General features: G+C 38.5%; 1 protein-coding gene across 1 annotated transcript in view; it reads left to right on the top strand.

Annotated features, from left to right (window-relative positions):
* The window catches only part of LOC149284365 (voltage-dependent T-type calcium channel subunit alpha-1I-like), a 222,516-nt gene that overhangs the window by 157,752 nt on the left and 40,452 nt on the right, over nucleotides 1-24,312 (top strand). The window contains exons 10-15 of the mRNA XM_089496792.1: nucleotides 9,962-10,113; nucleotides 11,336-11,521; nucleotides 12,631-12,748; nucleotides 20,025-20,180; nucleotides 21,779-21,863; nucleotides 23,310-23,475. Coding sequence (XP_089352918.1) covers nucleotides 9,962-10,113; nucleotides 11,336-11,521; nucleotides 12,631-12,748; nucleotides 20,025-20,180; nucleotides 21,779-21,863; nucleotides 23,310-23,475 — 863 coding nt within the window. The remainder of the gene's footprint in view (nucleotides 1-9,961; nucleotides 10,114-11,335; nucleotides 11,522-12,630; nucleotides 12,749-20,024; nucleotides 20,181-21,778; nucleotides 21,864-23,309; nucleotides 23,476-24,312) is intronic.

Raw genomic sequence — 24,312 nt, 5'->3', positions numbered from 1 at the left:
TGTATTGAACCTCAGATACATTAAAGAAAGTGTATATCTCAATAAAAGATAGATTTCAGTATACCTTCTGCTGCATTTCTCCGGTTTTCCTACATCTGAATGTACTGTGTCACTTGTCAGCCTGTTTCTGTGTTTAGGCTTAAGTTCATGTCTCTTTAAATGTAGCTATAGAAAATGTCTATGCCAGATTTATCCAATATGTAGAGAAGTCAGTAAGGTGGTGTATCTTCTTCATATGGTCCATGCAATCTTTTGTCTTGGACCACATGTGTTCTGATACCATTGTAGGATTTGGCAGATAGTATATTATACTGTTAATTATGTTAAATAATATAATTTAGACTCTTTATGGTTTTGCTGTCTTTCCAAATGTATTAAAAGGACCTGGCATATTGACACAAAAGCAGTGCATACAATGAATGACGTATTGTGGTCCAGGTCGACTAGGCCTATGTTAGCAGGGCCAGGGAAATGGCAGTCCATCTTTTGGGCAATCACCCCCTGGTGTCCTTCTGCTTAGTTGGTTGTTTACAAGGGAGATATTTGATACACCATGGAGGCTGTACCGGCTCAGTATAGCTTCCAACCACTGCATTAAAAGACAGAGCTTGCAAGTCACCATGAGAGTGCTTGCAAGTTGATCTTGACAGATGTCAAGGGCTTGGGAGCCGCCATGCAAGAACTTGTCAGTTAATTCCTAGATAAACCTGATGCAGATTTAAAAAATGAAACATATAAATGTGGCCACGAATCATCTTTTAGCTGAAACGTGCTTCCCAAGTGTTGCATTACAGCCAGCAAGTTAAAAAAGGGATGTTATTTTCTCTCTTTTTTTTTCTCTCTTTGTGGATAGTTGGGTGCTGAATTCTTAATGAGCAAGCACCATTCATTTTAAAGTAACATACAAATTTTTTGTTCAACTTTTTGTAAATTGGTACACTCTCTTTGACTAGTACAATTATTGCTGCCCTTCTGCCTTAAGACCATAATTTCCACAAAATCTGTCTTGGTGCCACGGCCATACTGGCAATGACGAGGCGACTCTGACACCTTATGCCCAGCGGCCAACAGCTGGATTATGCTCACATGGCATGTGGCAGGGCATTTCAAGCTACATTGTTTTTGGTGTTTAATTGTGACTTTGAAGAAGTTGAGAATGATGAGTTTGCTATTTGTACTTTTGGTCTGCCAACTTAGATTCACTGGACATTTAGTGAATAGACCATAATTATTCATTATTTATATGTAATTGTTTACATCACTTTTGTTGTAATTTTATGATCCACTGTCATTTTTCTTCCATGGGACAGGGAAGCATCTTTCATGATAGTAAATAGTATGTACTCCATTTAAAAGAGGATTTAAAATAACAAACTTCCTTTGAAGAAGTTAAAGCTACTTTGCCAAGAGTCCCATTTAGCAGGGTAATCCTGACTACTTAGCTTATGTCTTGGCTGCAATACTTATATTAGGGTCATCAGCATTTTAGCGTGCACTGTGCCTGCTGGAAAGGGGAGGAAACAATTTTTTCCATAGGGTGAATCCCTGTATGTCGGTGGAGCCATGGATGACAACACAAACATTCAGATGTCCTGACTTACTACAGTACTATAGTACTTACTATAGTATCGAAGCACAGCAAGGTGTTTGCACTTTTAAATTTGAAGTATTTTTAAGCTAAACTCTCATGCATGTTTCCATAACGATATAAATGCAGATAAAAGATAATTTGGAATGTTTTCCTGATATGACAGTAATTATGTAGCAAGAATACTCTTATTAATAGACCAGTTGTTCCAAATTAGCATCTGAACTTGTCCCAGAGGTAGAAAAGCCACTGAAAAAAATATCAGATGTATAAACGCAGCCCCGTGCCAGATTACTGTAGATTGGAAAAATAGCATACTGTGTCCCAGTTGCCCAGGTGCAAGACAGATGCAAATGAAACACATTACTAGAATTTGAAAAGAATCCAAGTCTTTATTCCTCAACATTGGGAATTGATTTTCGTGTTCAGCTGTCATATGGAATATTTGTAGTTAAAACCCACACATGTACTGCCATATTGGGGTTTACTGAGTAAACCAAGAGTTGCTGGTAAGTTGCGATGAAACATCTATTTTCACCATCGTAATTATGCTTTATGATTGGACTGCTCTGGGGAGATTCCCAATTGAAAAGGCATGAGCTCACCCCGCACAATGTATAGTTATGTCACTAAACTGTGCGTTAATCAGTTTTTTCCCCCCAAGAGAAACAGCCTGGATGCACGGTAAGGTAAGTCTCACCTTTAAATCACAGTATAGTGAATAAACCCCAGTTTTCAGAAGTGGTAATAGGAGTAGTATAGAATTTAACAGGACCCATCTGCACTTTAATGCATATGATAGCGGCATGGTCCCTTTAAATATTTGTGGTGTTGCTTTTGCAAATGCAGGTGGGGGTCTGCAGAATCCCTTCATTAGCCTCTTCCTCGGCCCCAAGCTATTTTGCATGCAGGAGGTGTTTGAAAATAGAACCTGTTGGGAGAAGATGATGGTAAAATGTATGGTATTAAGTGGGAAAGGAGTTACTATGAAAAAAACGGAAGAGGAAAGAGGTAGCTGATCTTGACGAAGAAGGCATAATTTCATGAGCATACTTAGTAACATCGCAAGGTTGGATTCCCTGAGTTCTTCCTTGAAGACTCTGCATGAAACCCAGCAAGTTACCAGCTTTGTTCATGAGTTAAGGTGACATGGACAGTGGAAAGACAAACATGAGATATAATATAGGTATGGAGGACATTGAAAACAAAGTGAATGGAAAAATGAATAAGGGAACTTGAGTACTAAAAAAGATACATGTGATGTATTTCTATATAGTTTAATTTTGTACTAATTGACCTCACATTTATTTCCGTCTTGTGACTATTGATTTTATCATAAAAACAACAACTGTATTGTGAAAAACTATGTTAAGACTGAATAGTTTTGCAATCAGGGCTGTTATTTACAGGAAAAGTTTATGGGTACATTTAGGCTGCTAGCATTAATGGAGCTGTGTACAGATTTTATTAGTAAATGTGTTTGAGAAAAGATGGTTACGAGCTTAAGTTTCATCACATTTCACTAAAGGAAAATGGGAGAGAAAATTAATTTAGAAACCAAGGAGATTAATTTAATTTGTTCAGGGTTGTTAAACTGCAAGACTGATTAACAAAAAAAAGTCTCCAGTTTTGTTAACAAGAATATGGATAGTGACACTAGATATCAAAAATATGTGAAGTGATAAAAGCTTGCAACTGAAACATAAAAAGATTACTTTGTTTTAAAATCAAGAATAATGGACAGATTAATCCCAAAGGAAGCCAAGTATATATCCTAGAAGCAAAACAAATGAAGACAACAGAATCAAAAAAATGTATGAGTTTTTACTTTTACTATTGTTAAAAAATATATGCATATGTTAAAGAGGCAGCAATTCCACCCCAGCACCTGCCACATAGCCTGAGTGGTCACCCTAGTGTTATATCAACGGCCCTTAATGTGGTGCAGATAATCTCGTAATATAGTTAACATGTTAGCACATCTCAATCAGACAGTATTTAGTAGTAGACACCATATTTTCTCTTTATGTTAGTATTACAATTTTGGGTATGTTGAAATTGAATTTCTCTAGAAATCAGGGTAAATGGCTGCCTGCCTTTAGTGATTACTAATATGGTTAATATGATGTAAATTACAGCACAAGCATAAACTTGGAGGATGTATGAACATTATGTTTTGTACATGTGTATAAAATATACATAGGCCCAGTATGTCTCATATACATTTTTTATTGCTTGGGCAGCTGATCTGGCCCTGTAGCATTTAGTGTAGCACGTGGCCGTGTGTATCTAGAGGACAGGGCTGATTTTCATTCTCAGTCCATTTCAGAATATGCTACCTCTGAAATGTCAAGATATTTATATAGTATCTATATAATCAAGATATTAGTTTAAACGTTCCTCTCATAAAGGCTGAGATTATTTTCTGTTCCCATCCTTATAAAAACGGAGTGAGCCAATCAACAAAATCAGTGACCTAACAATAGGACAAGAATGAGTTATTGGAGACAAGCTGGAATCTATTCAATAAAGGGAGAGTTGGTGGTAGAGTTTGCAGTCATGGCTTTAAATAAACTTGTGCATTCACTTTTTTCGGCGAATGCGTTTTTGTGCCAAATGTTACCATTTCGTCCATTTGTCTGAATAGCAAACAAACAAATGTAACATTGGACAAAAGAAACAAAAAATGAATGTGCGTGATATGAAAATCTTTGTTCATTCGTTCTGTCACCGCGGCCGTCATTTTAACTACACTAAGAGGAGGAGAATCTCGCCAAAAGGAGGGACATTGAGTGACCTGATCTTCGTTTGTCCAATCAGCTCACTCCTGTCACATAATGCTGAGAGCCTGTCCAATGGCTCTGCTCCATCGTTCAAAGGAAAAAAAAGCAGACTCGTAATGAAGAGAGCCTATATAAGAGCAAAGCAGACAGGGGATCCATTAATTTCATTGTGACTGCTTTATTTAACATTGTTTTTATGGTTTTTTTAAAAACATTTTTATTATACAGAAAGGAAAAACATTAGTCAATGGTTAGGATGTCAAACATCCTAAATAATATGCTTTTGTGTGTTACAGAAAGATAAAAAATATGGTTAGTATAGATATTTGTCAGGCATTAATATCAAACTTTAATTACAGGAAAATGTAATCTTAAACATTGGTGGTTTATCTGACACTGTTGTGCCACATCTGAGCATTTTACAGAGTGAGCTTATTTTGTGTGAGACTTGGTGAGCCTCCGCCTGCCATTTCTCACAATGCCTAAGACTCACTAAAGTTTTGATTTAATGAAGATCATTAATAAATGTAATTAATTTAATTAAGATTATTTAACCAGTCCACTAGAATCCTTAACCTTAACTCTAAAACTCTAAACTAATTTTGTACCCTCTTTCTTCCATCCATTCTTCGTGTTTATTTATACCATTTATACACTGATTTGCATATGCACACCGTCACATACACGTAAAATACATTTTATCCTTACAGATATGAGTAGATATAGAATGGTAACCCCATCTAATACCAGGCATGAGTAGATTCAGAGCATTAACTCCTCTATTACCAGACATTACACACACAGTCACACAAAGAGACAAACACAGTCACAAAAACAGACAAACACAGTAACACAGCCAAACACTGTGACAAACTGACAAATACAGTCACACAGCCAAACACTGAGACAAACTGACAAACACAGTCAAATACACACAAGCAAACACACATACCTGGTTCTGGCTGCAGCTTACTCTGAGTTGGTGTGAAGGAGGGACTCAGCTTCTGAACGCTCAGGCAATCAGGAGAGTTGAGAAGTCTCTCCTGATTGGCTGAGACCTCCTTCACTCAGACTCTTAATTGAGGCTGCCCAGGACCCGGGACTTAAAGTCCCATTGCGGGACTGTCCCGGGGAATCCGGGACATGTGGACACTCTAGTTTGAGGAGCTCAGGCTACTATTACAAAATGGGGGCTCTGGGCCTCCTACCACTCTGACTGTGGTCCTGGAGTAATTGCTCCATGTGCTCCTTAATCCAGCCCTGATAGTATGGGAGAGTGCAATGCAGTAATACACAATCTTTACAGACACACTGTAGAACACAGGCATTTGGATCTAAGAAGGACTGTCCATCTGAAAGGACACTTGTGAAGTGGGCATGTGATCTGATTTTGTTTTTGTCAACATTGCGAGCACAAGGTATAAATTGTTTTTATGTATTCTTCATATTGACAGTTTATGTAACAGAGTCCATTTGCAGCCTAGAAGCCTAGTAAAACACTTGAGCTAAATTGGAACATGATGTGTTTTAGTGTTGTTCTCAGTTTGCCTTCTTTTCACTGCTAATGTGTTTTCAGAATACTTAAGCTGCACTAATTTACTGCTTAACACCACTCTGAAACCTCTCCTAATTAGGTAAGAAGTAAAAAAAATAGTAATCATTTTATTATTTATTTATTTATCAGTGATTTCGATGCATGTACTTATGTGCTGCCACTTTGTACATGTGTTAATATTACTTTATAGCACACAAGGGAAAAATATCATGGTTTGTTTTTTTTTACAAGATCAGGAATATACCGTATTTGAACAATTAAAAGATGAACCTGATTATAAGACGACCCCCCCAAAGCTTGAATATGAATTTAGGAATAAAAGAAAAAGCCTGAATATAAGACTACTCTATAGGAAAACAGTTTTACTAGTAAATATTAATTCACTTTCACAATTTTTTAATAGTTAATAAAAACTATGATTGAGAAAAAAAATTTTTGTTTTTATTTCTTTTTATTTGCCACGCTGCCTCAGTTATGCACATCTGCCCCCCTAGATATGCCTTTTAGCCCCCAATTTGCCACTCTCCACGCAGATACACGCAGATACACCCCTATATGCCACTCTGCCTCCCTGATATGCCTTTATACACCCCTATATGCCACTCTGCCTCCAGAAAACCATTATACCCCCTCATGCCACTCTTACTCCCCCGACTTACCAGTGGGACCTAGACTGGTCCCCTGTGCTTCAGACTCCATGGTGTCTGGTGGGGCAGCCGGTGGAGGTCTGTGCAATGCGCGCAGACAACCTCCGCTGCTGCTGGGTGGTACTTCTGCCGGGGCTTCTATAGTGTGACCTGTGCTTCTAGGGGGACCGGGATGACCCCTGCAACCCCTTGTTTCTGTTTCCTCATACCGATTCATTCTATTCATACCAAATAGTTTAGAAAGAGCCCTTCTGACCTGGAACACACCATTCTAGGTTGGAATGGCCCTTTCTAAACTATTTTGAACTGGCACAGGGAGACAGGAACGTATCAGGGTCACGGTGCATCACATGACCCTGTGGTGAAACAGAGGCTACCCATACAGTATGCGAGCAGCCGGAGAGAAAGCAGCAGGAGCTGTGAGAGTTAAGCGGGGGCAGGTGGGGTGTATGTATATGTGTTTTTATATATATGTATGTATGTGAGCATGCATGTGTAATTGTGTGTGTGAGTATGGATATATACTTGTGTATGTGAGCATGAATGTATAATTGTGTGTGTGTGAGCATGAATGTATAATTGTTTGTGTGAGCATGGATTGTGTGTGTAATTATAGATGTGTAATTGTGTGTGTGAGTATGGATGTGTAATTGTGTGTGAGTATGGAGGTGCAATTGTGTGTATGTGAGCATGGATGTTTCATAGTTTATGTGTGAGCATGGATGTGTAGGTGTTTGTGTGTGAGCATGGATGTGTAAGTGAGGTGAGATAATGTGTGTGTCATACTAACACACACGTACCCATTCATTCTAAGTGTGTGTAATTTTTGTTAGTTTACATATGTGTGCCATATGTGTATGTCGGGAGGGGGGGCAAAGCAGGCACACACAAGTTGTTTAGGGGAAATGATGGCACAGACCAGCTGTTGAAGTTGGGGGCCTCAGGGCAGTTTCCACACTCTGTTTTCTAGTTACACCCCTTACTATATGCACAAAAGTTTTGGGACAACTAACCATTACACCAACAGGGACTTTTATGACATTGTATTCTAAATACATAAACATTGAAATGTAGTTTGCCCCCTTTGCAGCTATAACAGCTTTCCACAAGATTTTGGAGTGTTTCTGTGGGAAATTTTGCCCATTCATCCAGTAGAGCATTTGTAAGGTCAGGCACTGATGTAGGACAAGAAGGCCTGTCTTGCTATCTCCTTTACAGTTCATCCAAAAGGTGTTAGATGGGTTTGAGGTCAGGGCTCTGTGCGGGCCAGTCAAGTTCTCCCTCACCAAACTCACCCAACCACATCTTTATGGACCTTGCTTTGTGCACTGGGGCACAGTCATACTGTAATAGAAAATGGCCTTCCCCAAACTGTTCCAACAAAGTTGGAAGCATAGCATTGTCTTGGTAAGTCCCCTTCAACATACCAAGACATTTTGGACAATGCTATCTCTGGCATCTGCAGTTTTTCTGAAGTAATCCTGCTGTTTTTTGGACATGAAAAAACTGCAATACTGCACTTTTAGTGCAGTATTACTGCACATTTACTGCAGTTGTACTGCATTTGTACTTCACTGTACTGCAGTTTTACTGCACATTTACTGCACTTTTTTTTTTATATTGCAAACCTACAGTTGTACTTCAATGTACTGCAGCTTTATTGCATTTGTACTTCCGTACAAAAATAACTGCAGTACAACTGTAGTACAGTGAAGTACAAATGCAGTACAACTGCAGTAAATGTGCAGTAATACTGCAGTAAAAGTGCAGTATTGCAGTTTTTTCATGTCCAAAAAACAGCAGGATTACTTCAAAAAAACTGCAGATGCCAGGGATAGCATTGTCCAAAATGTCTTGGTATGTTGAAGGGGACTTACCAAGACAATGCTATGCTTCCAACTTTGTTGGAACAGTTTGGGGAAGGCCATTTCCTATTACAGTATGACTGCAGAAAAACTGCAGTAATTTTTTCGTAAGGGATATATGATTTGGAGAGAAAATTAAACCATACCTATTGTGCCTTAGTAGAGTATTTTCTTTGGTTGCCACAAATAATAAATAAGATTCAGTGCTGAGTAACTCACAAAAGCTTAGCACTGATTTTCTTTTAAAACTCAAAGTCTGAGGCAGTTAAATGTTCCCTCATCCTTAGTGAATACTGAATGAATACTTTGTGATCATCTTGCAGCTATTCTTAGACTGTCTTGGCCCTTAAGGAATATATGCCACGGAATTCCAGGATTTCCCTGCTACCTAGTTTTAAAAGCCATTATCAACGTGAGGGTTCCTTTGCTGTGAAGTCATTTGGATAATATTTGAGGCATTAATAAACAAAGCTCAGTTGGAGGTACACTGCACAAAACACATTAAATAATTAGAGTTAATAAAAAACAGAGCTCTGTCTAATGAACACTGGCTTTTGGTTTTTCTGTGTGTTTGTGCTGCATGGATTTTTTTTTGCAGTATTAATATTTGCATAAAACACATTCACTTGAGAAAAACAATGATAATAGTAAACATTAATATTCTGTATAATACCATACAGTAATGTAATGAGTACAAAGGGGCATAGTTACTCTTTAAGGGGTTAGTCATATCTGCTAATAATTATGCAGAGATGCTCACCTGTCACTTGCTAATGTGCCAGGAAGTGTTATATGTTGCACATTTTTATCTTATTATATCTTGGATATGTAAATGCTACAAGACAAATTTTAAACATTTTGATTATCTGCATATATGAAATAGAAAGTTTTTTTTATATTATTATGATTATTAAAATGTCCCCCTCTTTCTCACACATGTACTGAACCAGTTTGGTAATTATTGCTTATTATTCTTGTCTTCCCGGTTTTGACCTTGCCATATCTGTTGACCTTTTTTTGTCTCTGGCTGTTAATAGATCCACTAAGGGGCGCTTGCACAGTTGGAAAAAAAGAAGAAAATACAATATTGTAGACTGAACATACAACGCAAAATATAAATCAGTGTAATATAAGGACTCACAAGAGGATAAATAAAATCTGGTTCTTCTCGTGAATTCAATCAAATCTTTACTTAATGTCCTCAACGTGTTTCACCAGTAATGTGGCTTCTTCAGGTGGAATAAAAAACTTTTCAACTTTGCCTTCCTCCTGTGCAAGTAAAGGTTTGAAAGAAAGAAAAATTAGTAACATAAGAAAAGATAATCTGGGCATCCTCCAGTGAATGGAAAAAACTAAATAAATCTGGTTCAATGTGACAGTTCCTTTTTATAATCATCTTGCTGACTTTGTACTTTTACCAATAACTTTAATATGCACGAATATGTTAATACAGAGGGAGCCTCCACGGAACCTCATGTGTGCTTCTTCCATGATTGTAACATTTAACTTTGTTCTTTCAACAGCCTGAGGAGCTCACCAATATTCTGGAGATCAGCAACATTGTTTTCACCAGCATGTTTGCCCTGGAAATGATGCTGAAACTTTCAGCCTTTGGCCTGTTTGACTATCTCAGAAACCCATATAACATCTTTGATGGCATTATCGTCATCATCAGGTATGGTCCCCCCTGACCTGGCCTGGGCTGGACATTGGCCAAAGAAGTCAAACACTTAGTGGGCCATGCCATATGAAGTGTCCAATGTTTATTGCTGCTATCATCTATTAGTGTATTTACAAAAGTGTAAGTGCTTAGCGTGTGACATAGGGTATCCAGCAGGCAGTCACATATAAGCCATTTCATCAGCTGCTGTCCTTAAAGTGCAGATATGAATCCCCAGCCCTGATGAAGCGTGTATATGGCCTAGCCAGGTTTGCAAATGCTGTTTTTCCCTGTCAGATTAATATAGTAAGACATTGGTTTATTTAGGTCTCTGAATTACACCAACTTAATTATAACTCAAATACAAGCATTTGGCCAATTGCATGACTTGCATCAACATGAAAGAAGAAAATGCAGCAGAGATTTATGTTTCATTTCACAATTTGAATGACTTGTATGATTTTGTAATGTTCTGTCGCCTGCCCTTAGGGTTGTATAAAGGCAACATCTATGCACCTGACATAATTCAAAGGTTTCTGCCACTGCCTTTTAGTTATTTTGTTTCAGCCAATAACCAGAGGAGTATCTAGGGGTAGACAAGAGAGGCAACTGCCAAGGTCATCACATAAAACCATGGTGCAGCATAACACAGCCCGGTGTAGAGAAGTCTGGTCAGAAACATTTCCATGGGCGCAGAATTTCTTTGTTATTTCACTGATAAGATTTTTTTATTGCAAGCAATAACTGTTGTACGATGACTTGACATTTGTTTCATTGGTTCTTTGTATTTCTGTGATCATATCATGCTTCACATTTCATTTTTACACATTTTTATCTTTCTTGCCTTTCACTTGCTGTGTTAGCACCTTTTAAGTTATTGTGTGCCTTGTGTTATCTTTCTTGTTACCATTATTTTGCCATTCTTTCTCTCATCCTCTTCATTGATAAAGTCTATGTAATTAGATGTCATATTTTTTCAGAACCGGATCATTCAAATCATTAAGTATGTACAAAAGTGCTTCAGCTATGAAATATGTATACATGTGAAAGCTTCAGATCCTTCTTCTCCATAATAATCATTTAAGATTTATATTTCCTAAACTCATCTGTATGTAGTTGTTCAACAGGCCATTGCTGAAAATATATTATTAGCATTTCTTCAAATATTCATTAACTAATCAATGTGTTATAATATTCTGCTATAAAGAACTAATATTGTTATTCCTATTTTCCTCAGTGTCTGGGAAATCATTGGGCAGAATGATGGAGGACTATCTGTGCTGAGAACGTTCCGCCTTCTGAGGGTGCTGAAGCTGGTGAGATTTATGCCTGCTTTGAGGCGCCAGTTAGTCGTCCTAATGAAGACCATGGACAATGTGGCCACCTTCTGTATGCTCCTTATGCTTTTCATTTTTATCTTCAGGTGAGAAAATATGTTTTGGTTTTTTTCTTTTGATCTCCATATCACAAATTAATAGGCTATTCTCATTTTTATTTCTTTTTATGCTCAATTTAATTTGATTGAAAAACATACTTAACGTTTCAGCTTGTGCAAGTGCATTGGAACAATGTACAGTGGGTATAGAATTATGTAATTTGCAATATTTTGTAAAGCAAGGACTAAAGTTATGATGTTCTTCTGACATATTCACAAGTGTTATTAACACTTCTTACAAATGGCCAAGAATGTCACTATTAAGAAAACTGCCTTTTTTCACTTATTTTGGGGTTTCTATAATTCTCAAAGATGAAGAAGGTCCCCTTAACACATTCAGACACTATTTTGTGTGACAGGGAACAGGGCATTGTGGTGGATAACATGTACATTTCCCACAAAATACTGCAGTGCAATGTATTCGATAACCCCAGGGAGAATGTTTTGTTACCAGCAAAGTAATGGTAATGTTGTAGTTATGTTTGGGTCCCTGGGGTGGAGCATTTGGAGAGAAGGGAGGGCCAGTGCTCCACTCCACAGTTTACTTGCAGCAGGTGATGCAGCCAGTCCAGGAGTTCTGGTTCAGAGATTTACTCACCTGTTACCAATGAGCAGCAGGGGGCTGCTACAAAAAGGAGCCCTGTAAGTTAGTCAGGTGAGAAACATACAAGCAGTGAGTGAGACTGCATTTTCTCCTAAACAAATCTGCTGAACGGTTCCTAAACGAAAAAGGTCTGTGCTAAATGTTTTTTGTTGGTAGCGGGTAAGCCGTCCAACGATAGTTAGTTTTTTTGTTTGTCAGTAAGTGCTCAGAGAGCAAGGCTTTTCTTTTTGTTTGTTTTATTTATGTTTGTTTACAGACCTTTTAATAAAAAGGACTACAATTCTAAAAATAATTCAGCCTTATGTGGTATTTCAAACCTTAAGACTGTGTGGTTACATGATCCCAGCTCACATTTGTTACATACTTTGTAAAAACTGCATAAACTTAGTTTACTTAGCCACCAAAAATAATCTTGTAACTTGTATGTTGCTGTCTTTGTGAAATTCACATTATAAGATGTATAATGGCTAATATTCTCTTTAACACTGTGCAGTATCCTAGGAATGCATATCTTTGGATGTAAATTCAGCTTAAGAACTGATTCCGGAGACACCGTTCCTGACCGCAAGAACTTTGACTCACTGTTGTGGGCCATTGTAACTGTCTTCCAGGTTTGTTATTATTCCATTTTCTATGTAATATTTTTTTTCGTTAGAATACTTTACTTTACTTAAAATACTTTTTTATCATAATTGCATTTAAAAAAAACTAATCACTGAATAGGTAGTAAAAACAAGTTTTGTTGGGCCAACCTGCTGTGGTGTAACTAGCAAGCAGGCAGCCACATGAACTAAAAGTTATTATGTCCCTCCCCCTTTCCTGGAAATTGCTCCCATACTGTAACGTACCTGGCTGCCGGTTCCTCCGGGTCCGCGGATCTTCAGCCGGCACGGAGAAGGGGGAGACCCCCTGCCTTACCGCAGCAGCCTCTACCGCCGCGGAGAAGGGGGAGACCCCCCGCCCTGCCACAGCAGCTTCAACCGCCGCGGAGGCGAGGAAGACCCCCCTCCTCCGTGAGACAGCTTCTGCCGCCGCGAGGACGGGGAAGACCCCGCAACTCCACACGGCAGCCGTCGCCTACTGGAACCTGGTCCGGACCTGCCGCTTGTACACGTTCTTCTGCGCGCCACATCTCGCCAATCCCAAAATGGCCGCGGACCGGAAGTGACGTGACGGCATTTAGAAATTTTGGCGTGAAAACGCTAATTGATGTCTGCACTTCATCTTCCTATTTAAGAGCCTCAGAAACCTTCCAGCTTTGCCTTCTGATGGTTGTACCTATCTTGCATAGTGTCTACTCAGTACGCGTTCCTGTTTGATTTACCGTTACCGACTCGGCTTGTTCCTGTAACCGATTTCTTGGCGTTTGACTCTGGCTTTCCTCACGACGATTCTGACTTCTGGCTCCCTGACCTCGGCTTACCCTGCAACGATCCTGACTTCTGGATTCCTGACCTTGGCTTGCTCATCGGCTATTCTGTACTGGACTCTGGTGATCTGTCTATTGGACTTGCGCACACTGTTCTACCTGATTACAGGTTCTACCTTTCGCTGTGCGTGACACATACCTCCATCTACATCGGTTGGGTTTACTGTGGTGGCAGGATCTTTTCTAAAGGGAAAGTTTATAGATCTGTGCCCTTGTTGATTTATGTCCCTCTATTTTGGGAAGTGGGAATCATGAGCTGGTTAGGGAGATCTGATCCTCCTGACCAGGTCAACGAGCTGTAAAATACAGATATCTAGGGCAGCTGGTGGCCACATTGTGATGCATTGAAACTGAGGGCCAGTTTGGTAGGATAGATGGGTGGTCCGGCCCCACCTCTATCCCCACCCCCAACAACGGTACCCTGATATGGGCACATGAAATAGTTTATGGTTTAATATAAACCATCTTTTAATTTCTATTTTTTTAACATTAATATTGCTCCATTTTTATGAATTTCTTGATCTTTGATTATCTTATGATATTTCACAGCAAGGTCTCTATAACTGTCTGTGGTTGCTTATACATATGTTGTATAAATCAAATCTTAGATTTGCATCTGGTAGAATCTAGGTATTTGACGTATCGGTAACGATTATTTTACAGAACCTGTGCTGTTACAAAAGAAAAGAGGAAGGAAACAAGCTTATCAAGATTAACCTTTACTAGGGTACATTTCTGTTGATTTCTGAGAGAGTCATAAAAACAACTATAAAGCCATTTCTGGTTAGACCACAGCAGGGTGGAAAAAATGATTCTTTCCTGAATTAAATGTGCAATCAGTTTTCTCATGCTCAGGCATAGGCACAAAAATGCAGATGGAGGTTATGGCTTATTACCTGGCACTCAGGACTTCACACAAAAAGTTGTATTATTTAGTGCACAGCACGCGCATTCTGTTAGCGCGCTATGCAATTTATAGCACACATTTGTATACTAGGACTCTGCTGTGTAATATCATTGTGATTTGGGCTAGCATTATTCAGTCCAGCACATTCAGGGTTATAAGCAGAAAATTTCCTAGAACATGATTTCAGTTCTTCCTTGCTGTTCCAAAAACTGGTAGCCTGTATATAGGTACTCAGAACCAGTATATATTTGTGTGGAACAGCGCAGCTAACACTAAAGTCCTAGGATGCCAACCACATACTGTGTATGTGCTGGCACTTTAGGATATCTAATCCACAACTGCCAAAAGCCCTTCTGAAAAAACTATTTCTGCCTACTGTCTCTTGTGCTGATCGGTAGCCACCTTTTCCCCAGACGTAGTCTGGCATGTTTAACTGTACATGGAGGAAAGCTTTAATGTCAAATGTGAAGAAAAAGCTGCTGAATGTTTTCAGACCAATCACCGGCTTCTTCAACTATAAAGAGTAAAGTTAAAATCCTCTTGATCAGTCCTTGGAGCAGGTGACCTAATATGGCTGCTGGCTACCATGACAACAAGCACTGAAAGAAGTAAAAAAAGTTACAGCGTGCTACCAGCTGATCTATTGTGAGATCAGACGGCTGGCATGCTGATAAAAAGCCTAATCCCTGCTACCACGCAGGGACCTGTGATGATGCAGGTGCTCCCCATTTAACCCCCATAAAAAATGTAATTAAAAAACCCAAAGATACAAGAATTTATTGAAATTTTTTTAAAAGGTAAAAAATTGCACGTTTGTGGACTACAATTCCCATCACCTTCTGTCATGATTATGATCAAGTTGAGTTGTAGCCCTCAAAGGTCCAAGAAGGTTGCCATATGTGTAGGCATGTGTGTTTTCTACCTAGACTTTGTTTCTATAGCACAATTACAGTATGTAACCCATTCTTATGTGAGCCTACCATGCAATACATTGTGTACTGTCATCTCCATCGGCTTTGTGTGCAACCTACATGTTCCTACAACCACATTTATTGGCCATAATTACCAGGAGTTTAAGGGGAGGGAGGAAGAAAGTAAGAGGATGAAGGAGTGAGAGAAGGGGTAAGGGTGTGCCTGAGTAAGTGAGGGAGGCAGTGAGAAAGGGAGAAAATGAGAGAGATGATAAGAGTGTTAGAAAGAGATTGAGTATATATGCACGCATGTATGTTACTGGGATTAGGTATGTGTGTGTTTTAATGGGGTTGTGAGCATGGCTGTGCATGTGTGTTATTACAACTGTGTGTGTGTGTGTTAGCATGAGTGTGAATGTGTGTATTAGTGTTATTGTTAAGTGTGTGTTAGCGTGAGTGTTAGCATGCGTGTTTAAATGTGTGTATGTGTGTTAACCTGAGTATGTAAATATGTGTGTTAGTGTACATATGTTTGTAGCATGAGTGTGTATATAAGTGTCTAAATGACCAAAAGGAGGTGCACAATGGGCTGATTGGGCAGCTCGGCTTTGCCTGTCTCCTGGGCTAAAAGGTGCTAGCTTTCCCCTGTTTCAAAGACATATCTTTGTTGGGTTATTGTGTCTAGTAATGCCTGGTGTTATTCCAAAAGTCCAAATCAGCAAAAATATTATGTGAGTGTTCTGTAACAATATACATCCCACAATTAAATCCTTATTTACAAACATTATATACACAAAAACAGAAATGCAGTTACATATTCTGAGGTCAGTATTGAAATCAAAAGAGTTCCATTGAAACATGGGAGACCATAATGAAATACCCAAAATTCAAAGATGATCTTACATTTCCAGATAGTATGGATGTATCCAGTTACACACTAGTAATATTAAGCAGAGTAAGAGAAACATAAACCTCGAACTTCTGATACTTAGCTCTCTGCTTGTACATTTGTGTGGTGGAAATATCTGGATGTGACTTTAAAGGTCTGTCTTTTGCTGCCTTTCTTATGATTCTAGAACAGGAGAGAGCAAGCAGCTGGAGGTTTTTGTTTGCCTTTTATCCTTCACAAGCCAATAAAAGCATAAAGTATAATGCAAACGTGATATAGGAAATAGCACATCTAACTCTTGAGTTAGCTTTCATAGTAGTTTAGAGAAAGGAGCAAGATCCACAGTGAGAGAAAATAACAGAGAGAGGACATTAGAGACTATTGTATTAGATAGAAATAACATTAAGACCCGCTGTGGAAAAAATATAGGAAAGGTAGTAACAGAGGAGTAAAACCAGTAGATCTCAGTGAAGAAAGAAGCAAGGCTTGCAGAGAAAACATAAGGGGAGTTGTAAGGCAGTCTGTATTTAGAAATGTTAACACACGCTAACATACACACACACACAGATACACGGTATCTTAACACACTTAACACACCCAAGCACACTAACATACCCAGGCACACACTCATACACAAACACATATATGCCCAGACAGACATACACATATACAAGCCTAGACACACACATAACCAGAAACACACACACAAACCCAGACATGCACACATACTCAGACAGGCACACACATACCAAGACAACATGCTAACATTCAAACACATATCGAGAGACACATGCTAACATACCCAGACACACATACAATTCCAGACACACACACATAATTCCAGACACACACATAATTACACACAAATCCAGACACACACATACCCAGACACACATACAAATCCAGGCTGGTTAAGGTTGATGTTCCTGGAGGGATAAGCCAAATGACAAATGATTTAGGTAAATTAGAAAAATGGTCACACCTGGGACATAAAAACTCAAGAGCGAAGTATAGAATGTTTGATACAATCCTAACCTGAGAAAAGGGAGACTCACATAATGACACACACAAATCCAGACACGCACATACACATGTCCATCCAGACACACACACAAATCCAGGCAGGGCAGGATTGTTGATCTAAAATCATATGGTTTTGAAGATTAGAAGCAAGAGGGGTTTATTTCAGGAAGATCATGCCAGACTGATCTTATTGATTGATATTGGGTGACAAAAATAATAAATGCAGGTAGTGCAGTATACATTGTGTATCTAGATTCCAGTAAGTCTTTTGACACTGACCCGCTTATGAATAAACTGAAATCTCCTTTGGATCCCAATATTGTTGAATGGATTAGGCAGTGGCTGAGTGACAGGCAACCAAGGGTTGTAGTCAATGGAGTATTCTTGGAGGAAGGTCTTGTTACTAGTGGAGTACCTCTGGGATTTGTACATGGACCCATTCTCTTTAATATTTTAATTAGTGATGTTGCAGAAGGTTTGATGGTAAGGTATGTCTTTTTGCTGATGATACAAAGATTTGCCACCGGGTTGGTGTTCCTGGTGGCATAAGCCAAATGACCCAATTATTTAATAGAAAAAATAGAAACATGGTCTGAGCTGTGGAGATTGCACCTAGGGCATAAAAACCCAAGGGTGAAGTATAGACTCTTTGATACAGTCCTAACCCCATTTAGGGTAATTATGTCAGAGGACTTAAAGGTAGGTAGACAATGCAATAGAGCAGCAGGAAATGCTAGCAGAATGCTTGGTTGTATAGGGAGAGGTATTAGCAGTAGAAAAAGGGAAGTACTCATGCTGTTGAACAGAGCACTGGTGATACCTCACTTATATTGTACACAGAACTGGAGACCTCAGACTTCAGAAGGATATAGATGCTTTGGGAAAGGGCTGATAAACTGGTTCATTGATTGAGCACTACCATTTCCACAGGACCAGGGGAGGGCTGGCAGCCTAAGGCCTGGGGGGCAAGTCTAGTCAAGTGGCCCATTGCGCCACCAAAGCGGCTGTGAGCGACATTGAAAGCGGCCGTCGTGCGGCAGTCACTCCACCGGCGCCTAATGAAATTAAAGCGGCCGGCGTGCACGCACCGCGCCGCCCAATAGCCGTGCCTCAGCTCTTTATCCCACCCCTTTTAAGACGTGGGACGAAGAGCTGAGGAATGGCCATTGGGCTTGACTGCCGCACGACGCAAGGGCGTACCTAGAGTATTTGGCACCTGTGGCAGATCCTGTATGTGGCACCCCCACCCACACACACACACACACATACACACTTTCAAACTGAATAGTTTCTATGATTAGGCAAACATTGACAGGGGTACAGCCAAATTTTTATCATTATATACTGAGGCACACATTGACGGTGGTACAGCATAACTGTTATCATTATATATTTAGGGATTACGCTGTACCACCGTCAATGTGTGCCTATACTTTGAGCCAGACACTGACAATTCTGAAGTACAACCCCTATCACTATTTACTAAGCCAAACATTGATGTGGTGTAGGCCTAACACTTCAGTGACTGGCTTAGTACATAGTAGGGATGCACCGAAATGAAAATTCTGGACCGAAACGGAAAATTCTGCATTCATTTGGCCAAAAACGAAAAAAAAAACTTTTAAAATACTTTATTAAAAGTAACACACCAAAATTAGACAAAAAAAAATCAATAACAATATTAATATATATATACCTATATATATACATATATATATATATATATAATTAACAGCAATCACAATCCTATCATGCCCAGGTTCTAGCATGTACTGGCTGACTTAGCATGATAGCGTGTGATTGCTGTTTGCAATCATATATATATATTAATACTGTTATTGAATTTTTCTGTCCAATTTTGGTATGTAATTTACTTTTAATAAAAGTGTGGTTAGCACAGTTGGACAAAAAAAAAATTGATAACAGCAATCACACTCCTATCATACCTAGACAGCCTCCCTATGCCATGCTATCCCCCCACACTTCCATGCAATCTCAAACCCTCATTCACAAACATTCATCATAAACTATAGCATAACACCCATCACTCTCACACACTTACTAATATTTTCCTACCTTTCCTCTGGCACTGTCACTTTTCCTCCTCCTCTTCATTCTTCCTCTTCTGTGTCCCGTCCTTCTGGTGCAGAGAGCGCGGAAGACGGTGGGCATGGCTTTAGTGTTGTGTGCCGGGATTTGACATCAAGTTCCGACACACAGCCACAGTTGCCGCGCGCATCGTTTTTGGAGGCGTGCTGGCACCCCTCAGTGAGCGGCACTCAGTGCCCCCCTGCCCCCCGGCCCAGCACTCCCCTGCACAGGACCCCACCAAGTTATACCTTTATGCATTGTTTCTCATATTGAGCTCTCCTAAATCCCATTTTTCTGCTGTTGTAAATTCAGTTCAGCTCCTTGAGCAGGCAACATAATTCTTAAGATGTAAATGACCTTATTATATATTAGAGAAACCCTATATTTTAGCAGGACAAGATGGACACCCCTGACCAACAGCACTTCCGTGTAATACAATTCATTTTCCAGGCTTCAAACCAATGTTAATTAATATAATGGTCAAACAATATATTGCAGCGTAATGAGAGGTAAAAGATAACCTTACCTGATACATAGAATGGGTTTTTATTGAAAACATTTAGTTACACTTGGTGTCTGCTCGGACTGGAGCAGTTAAAGGACTGTTAATGTCAGCTCAGTATGTACTTTTCCCTAGATCCTGACACAGGAGGACTGGAACGTAGTGCTTTACAATGGTATGGCCAGCACATCGCCTTGGGCTGCTCTCTATTTTGTGGCCTTGATGACATTTGGAAACTATGTCCTTTTTAACCTACTGGTAGCTATCTTAGTAGAAGGGTTTCAAGCAGAGGTAAGTGTCTTTCATCATTGCCTGTATTGAAAATCTGTTTTGCTTGGGCCACCTTGCAAGTTTTGTTTACATGATATTCTCTCCGTATATATGTCCTGGTTTTGATCTAAAAAAATCTAAAATGCATTTGTGCAACTGATTTCTAGATATATGCCAGTGATATTATAATGAGCACTTTGCTCATGCCTGGTAATATATAATCACACAACTCATTAGCAGCAGGAGACATTATTGACAATGGCCCATGGTTTTAAATGGTCCATTTGTAGCCCCCCCACAACGGAAATATTATTTTCCTTGAATTACTTGTATTTCATGCAAAACTTTCTCTTCAACGGAAAAAAATACAAATAACCTATTGCGATTTAATAATCCTGACTTTATCTGTTTTTTTATGTCGTACTTAACTGTTAAGTGTATGTAATAAAAAATAAATCAGAAGCATTCCCTTTATTTATACTGCAGCGAACTGTCAACTCGTAATGATTATTTCAAATAGTTTAACACATTTTTATAGACTAAAATGTGAAATATTTAAAGGAAGCCAGGCTATACTTATTGACCAGTTGTTCGTGGGTCTCTATGTTGCATCTGTAATGGAATATAAATTAAATGGTGCATCTGCATGAGTTTCCTATATAATGATTTATAACATTCAACAACTGCAAGCTTCTAATTCTGGTTATTTTCTACCATCTATTATATTATTAATACACCATGATTTTGAACAGCCAAGAATACTTCTGATCTTCATTTTGCATTGCAGCCAAAAGGACTTAGGCAGAAATATCTGGACTTAAGTAGAAATGATCTGTATAAATATTCATATGTTAAAGACAAATTATATCCAAAATACTAAGGACAAGATTACTTGTGTTATTTTCTGGCTTTCAGGTTCTTTGTTGTGTGCAGGTTAAAGGAACACTCCAGCCATCAAATGCCCTTAAATTCATTTGATAAGTGCTGGTCCCTTTAAAATTACATGCGCTCCGTTTTGCAGCTGCATGGAGGGAATCATCCCAAATGCATTAATCCTTTCCCCGTCCTCAGTTGAATGCATCTCCCTGCATATGATGTACTCTACTCCAGTCAGCTCCAATATTGGCTCTGCTGAACACTGCGCACTAACATTAATGCATGTGGTCATACGACCTCAGATGACCCATGCTCTGGTGCATTCATATACATCAGATAGCCAGTTATGCTTCATGGCCCTGCAGCACTTTAAAACACTGATTAAAAAAGCAAAGTATCCCTTTGGCTGGAGCTAAGCCACCAGGATTGAAACACAAAGCGGGGGCGGGTTGGCGGCATTGGCTTTGGTGGCACCTAGGGAAGGGTTGGACCTTCTAACCTTCCTTCTAGCTGCTCGCTCACACTATGTTAGTAGTTTCACTTTTACTGTGGGTCACGTAACATGATGTTACGTGACCTCGGTGCATTCTTGGACCAAATTGAATTTATGCCAGTGGTTTTTGGATCTTGTCAATCAAATCAGATTTCTTAATTTGAAGTTATTTTCCCCACAATATAATTTTTTTATTATTCATGTGATGTGTAAGAAAATGCCATTATTAGTGTTGCTTCTTTACTCATAGGGGGATGCCAACAGGTCTTTCTCTGATGAAGAAAGAAGCTCATCAAATATTGAAGAATGCGAGAAATATCATGAGGCTCAGCTGGGATCTGGTAAGAATAATGAAAAAAAAGTCTATTGTACTTTGGGAATGTAAGGATGGTGATGACATGTTTACACAGGTTTAATGAAGTCATTATTTAGGTAAGCTGGAAAAAATGGACAAATAAAATTGGAGTGATCACCACAAAATCCAATTCAACATTTCAAATTTGTTTTAATATCTACATCTTACTATTTCAATCTGAAAAAAAAATCAATTATAGTTGTTGCATTATAAAATATTTCTGGGCAGCAGCATATTAGCAATTTGTAGGTGTTCTATCTCTGTTATCTTAACAGCCTGACTCTTTGTCATACTTCCTGAGGTAAACAATAGAATTGTTAAGTCTTTATCAGCCAGACATGCTAATAAGTCTATGGAGGAATGGACTTCATTAGCATTGCCATAAATCAAATTGGTTTGGTGGTTGAACAGGGAAAGTCACCAAAAGGTGAAAAATAGTATGATAATATCATTGCTAACCTACCTTACTGTATACATCACTGTATTTTATGCTTAAGGAGAAAAAAAAAATTCCCAGTGGAATTTCCCTTTATTGTTTTTTTTAGCAGCAATGCTGAAATTAGCATACCTTGGCAAATAATGGAAAAGTCATTAAAATAATTTTAATTACATGATTACTAAAATTACACTCAAGTAGGATGGGCTTCTGGAGGTAACCCAAGAATAAATTAAACTTGGGGCAAAAGCGGTAGATGCAATAAACACATGTTAAAGGGTACACTACTTAAAAAAGAGTTTATCTAGACCATAGCATTCAATGCCTTATACATATATGGCTTTGTTATTTCTTTTTGACATTTCTCAAAGCAATTATTTAAAGAGCATCTAACAAACCAGAGGATAAATTACAATTCCTTCAAGTTGTGTTAAATTTACTGGAAAGTCAGTTCATTTACCATAAATCACAAAAAATGAAAACTGCACATTTTGGTGAGGCATTGTATAAAGGATACAAATGAGATCAGTTATTATGAATTTCTTCATGTTGAAATTCATCATACAGTTAAAAATGAGAGGGTTGTTTCTGTATCGAAAATGATAAATGGCTGATTATCTGCATCGGTAGAGAAAGGACTGGTATATATTTTAGGTGGTCACAGATGTTGATGACAACCATGTGTATATAAAAACAAAACTGCTAGAAAAGATTGGTAGTGCCAAGATGAGTGGAGCGTATAGAAATTTGGGTGGGTTTCACATCTAACCATTATTATCTACTAGACATGTATTCTGCCTCGAAGGGGAAGTCCCATGGAAAAGTAAATATTGTACGGTAGTTATACAGTAATGTGGCAATGCTAATGAAGTCCTGCTTAATCCTTTCCTCCTTGGACTTTCATTAGTCAGAGTGTCCAGCTAAGTGATTAACACTGAGCCAGCCTATTGTTTACTACAATCTATTTGTATCTCCCTCCTCTGTTATTCAATCCTCAATGTTTTGCAGTCCCGATGACTCCAAATGGACACCTGGAAAGCACACCAATTACAAATCAGCAGATTACCGGTGGCGTAATGAACACCTCAAGAAATTCCCTTCAGAGGGATCAAGTCCTTGTAGCGGTAGACTGCAGGAAAAGCAGCGTGATGTCCCTGGGCAGAACAACCTATGACCAGCGATCACAGGTTAATACTTAATATTAAAGATGCAGTTAAGGATGTATGGAATAAGCTAATGAAAGTCCACTTATTTATATATTATATATATTAATATATTGTCTTATGTAAAAAAAAACATTGACTATTTATTATATTAGTAATGTAATATAAGTGAAGAAAACATATTTGGACATCTTAAATATCTGTTCTACAAATTATTATTATTATTACTATTACTACAGTAAAATTTGCGAGATAAAGCAAATGCATGAATCATCAATGATTTTAGGGTTTTTTGTTCTGAGACATTGTTTACCCTTTAAGTACCAATGTCAATATCGAAAAGTACAATCTGAACAGTTTGAAAGCTTCTACAATCTCAAATTATACAGCAGGTATATTTATGACATGACTGTTAAAAACACCATTGTATGCTATACATCCCATGCAGCAATAATAACTAAAATGTAGTTATATCTTCTACAATCAATTATATTCTGTGAAAAAAAGTTTAAGGTGTTAATTTCTTCTGCATTTCTTTATAATTTTTTAAAGCAGATCTGCAACTTGCCCAAATCCCACATTTCCAGTTCAGTACGTCTAAATGAGTTTTGCCACCTACTATACCAATTTTAACTCTTTTGGAACTAAATGCAGCATTAGAAACACGACTCCTAGCACTCTTGAATAAAAACCTTTCCTTTCTTTAATCATAGGAAATTATATCTCTTACATATTTGTTGCCAGTAACACTTAATTTTCATGTGGCAAAAAAAAGAATAATGTATAAGATGTGCTACAAGTTTATTTGCTTATGCTTAGTAAGCTAGAGA

The sequence above is a fragment of the Sceloporus occidentalis genome, unplaced genomic scaffold, assembly GCF_023333645.1.
Source record: "Sceloporus occidentalis isolate IW3139 unplaced genomic scaffold, rSceOcc1.0.p SCAF_94, whole genome shotgun sequence".
Classification (NCBI taxonomy): Eukaryota; Metazoa; Chordata; class Lepidosauria; order Squamata; family Phrynosomatidae; genus Sceloporus; species Sceloporus occidentalis.
Note: the sequence above shows the minus strand (reverse complement) of the source record. Positions and strands in the feature narration are given on the sequence as shown.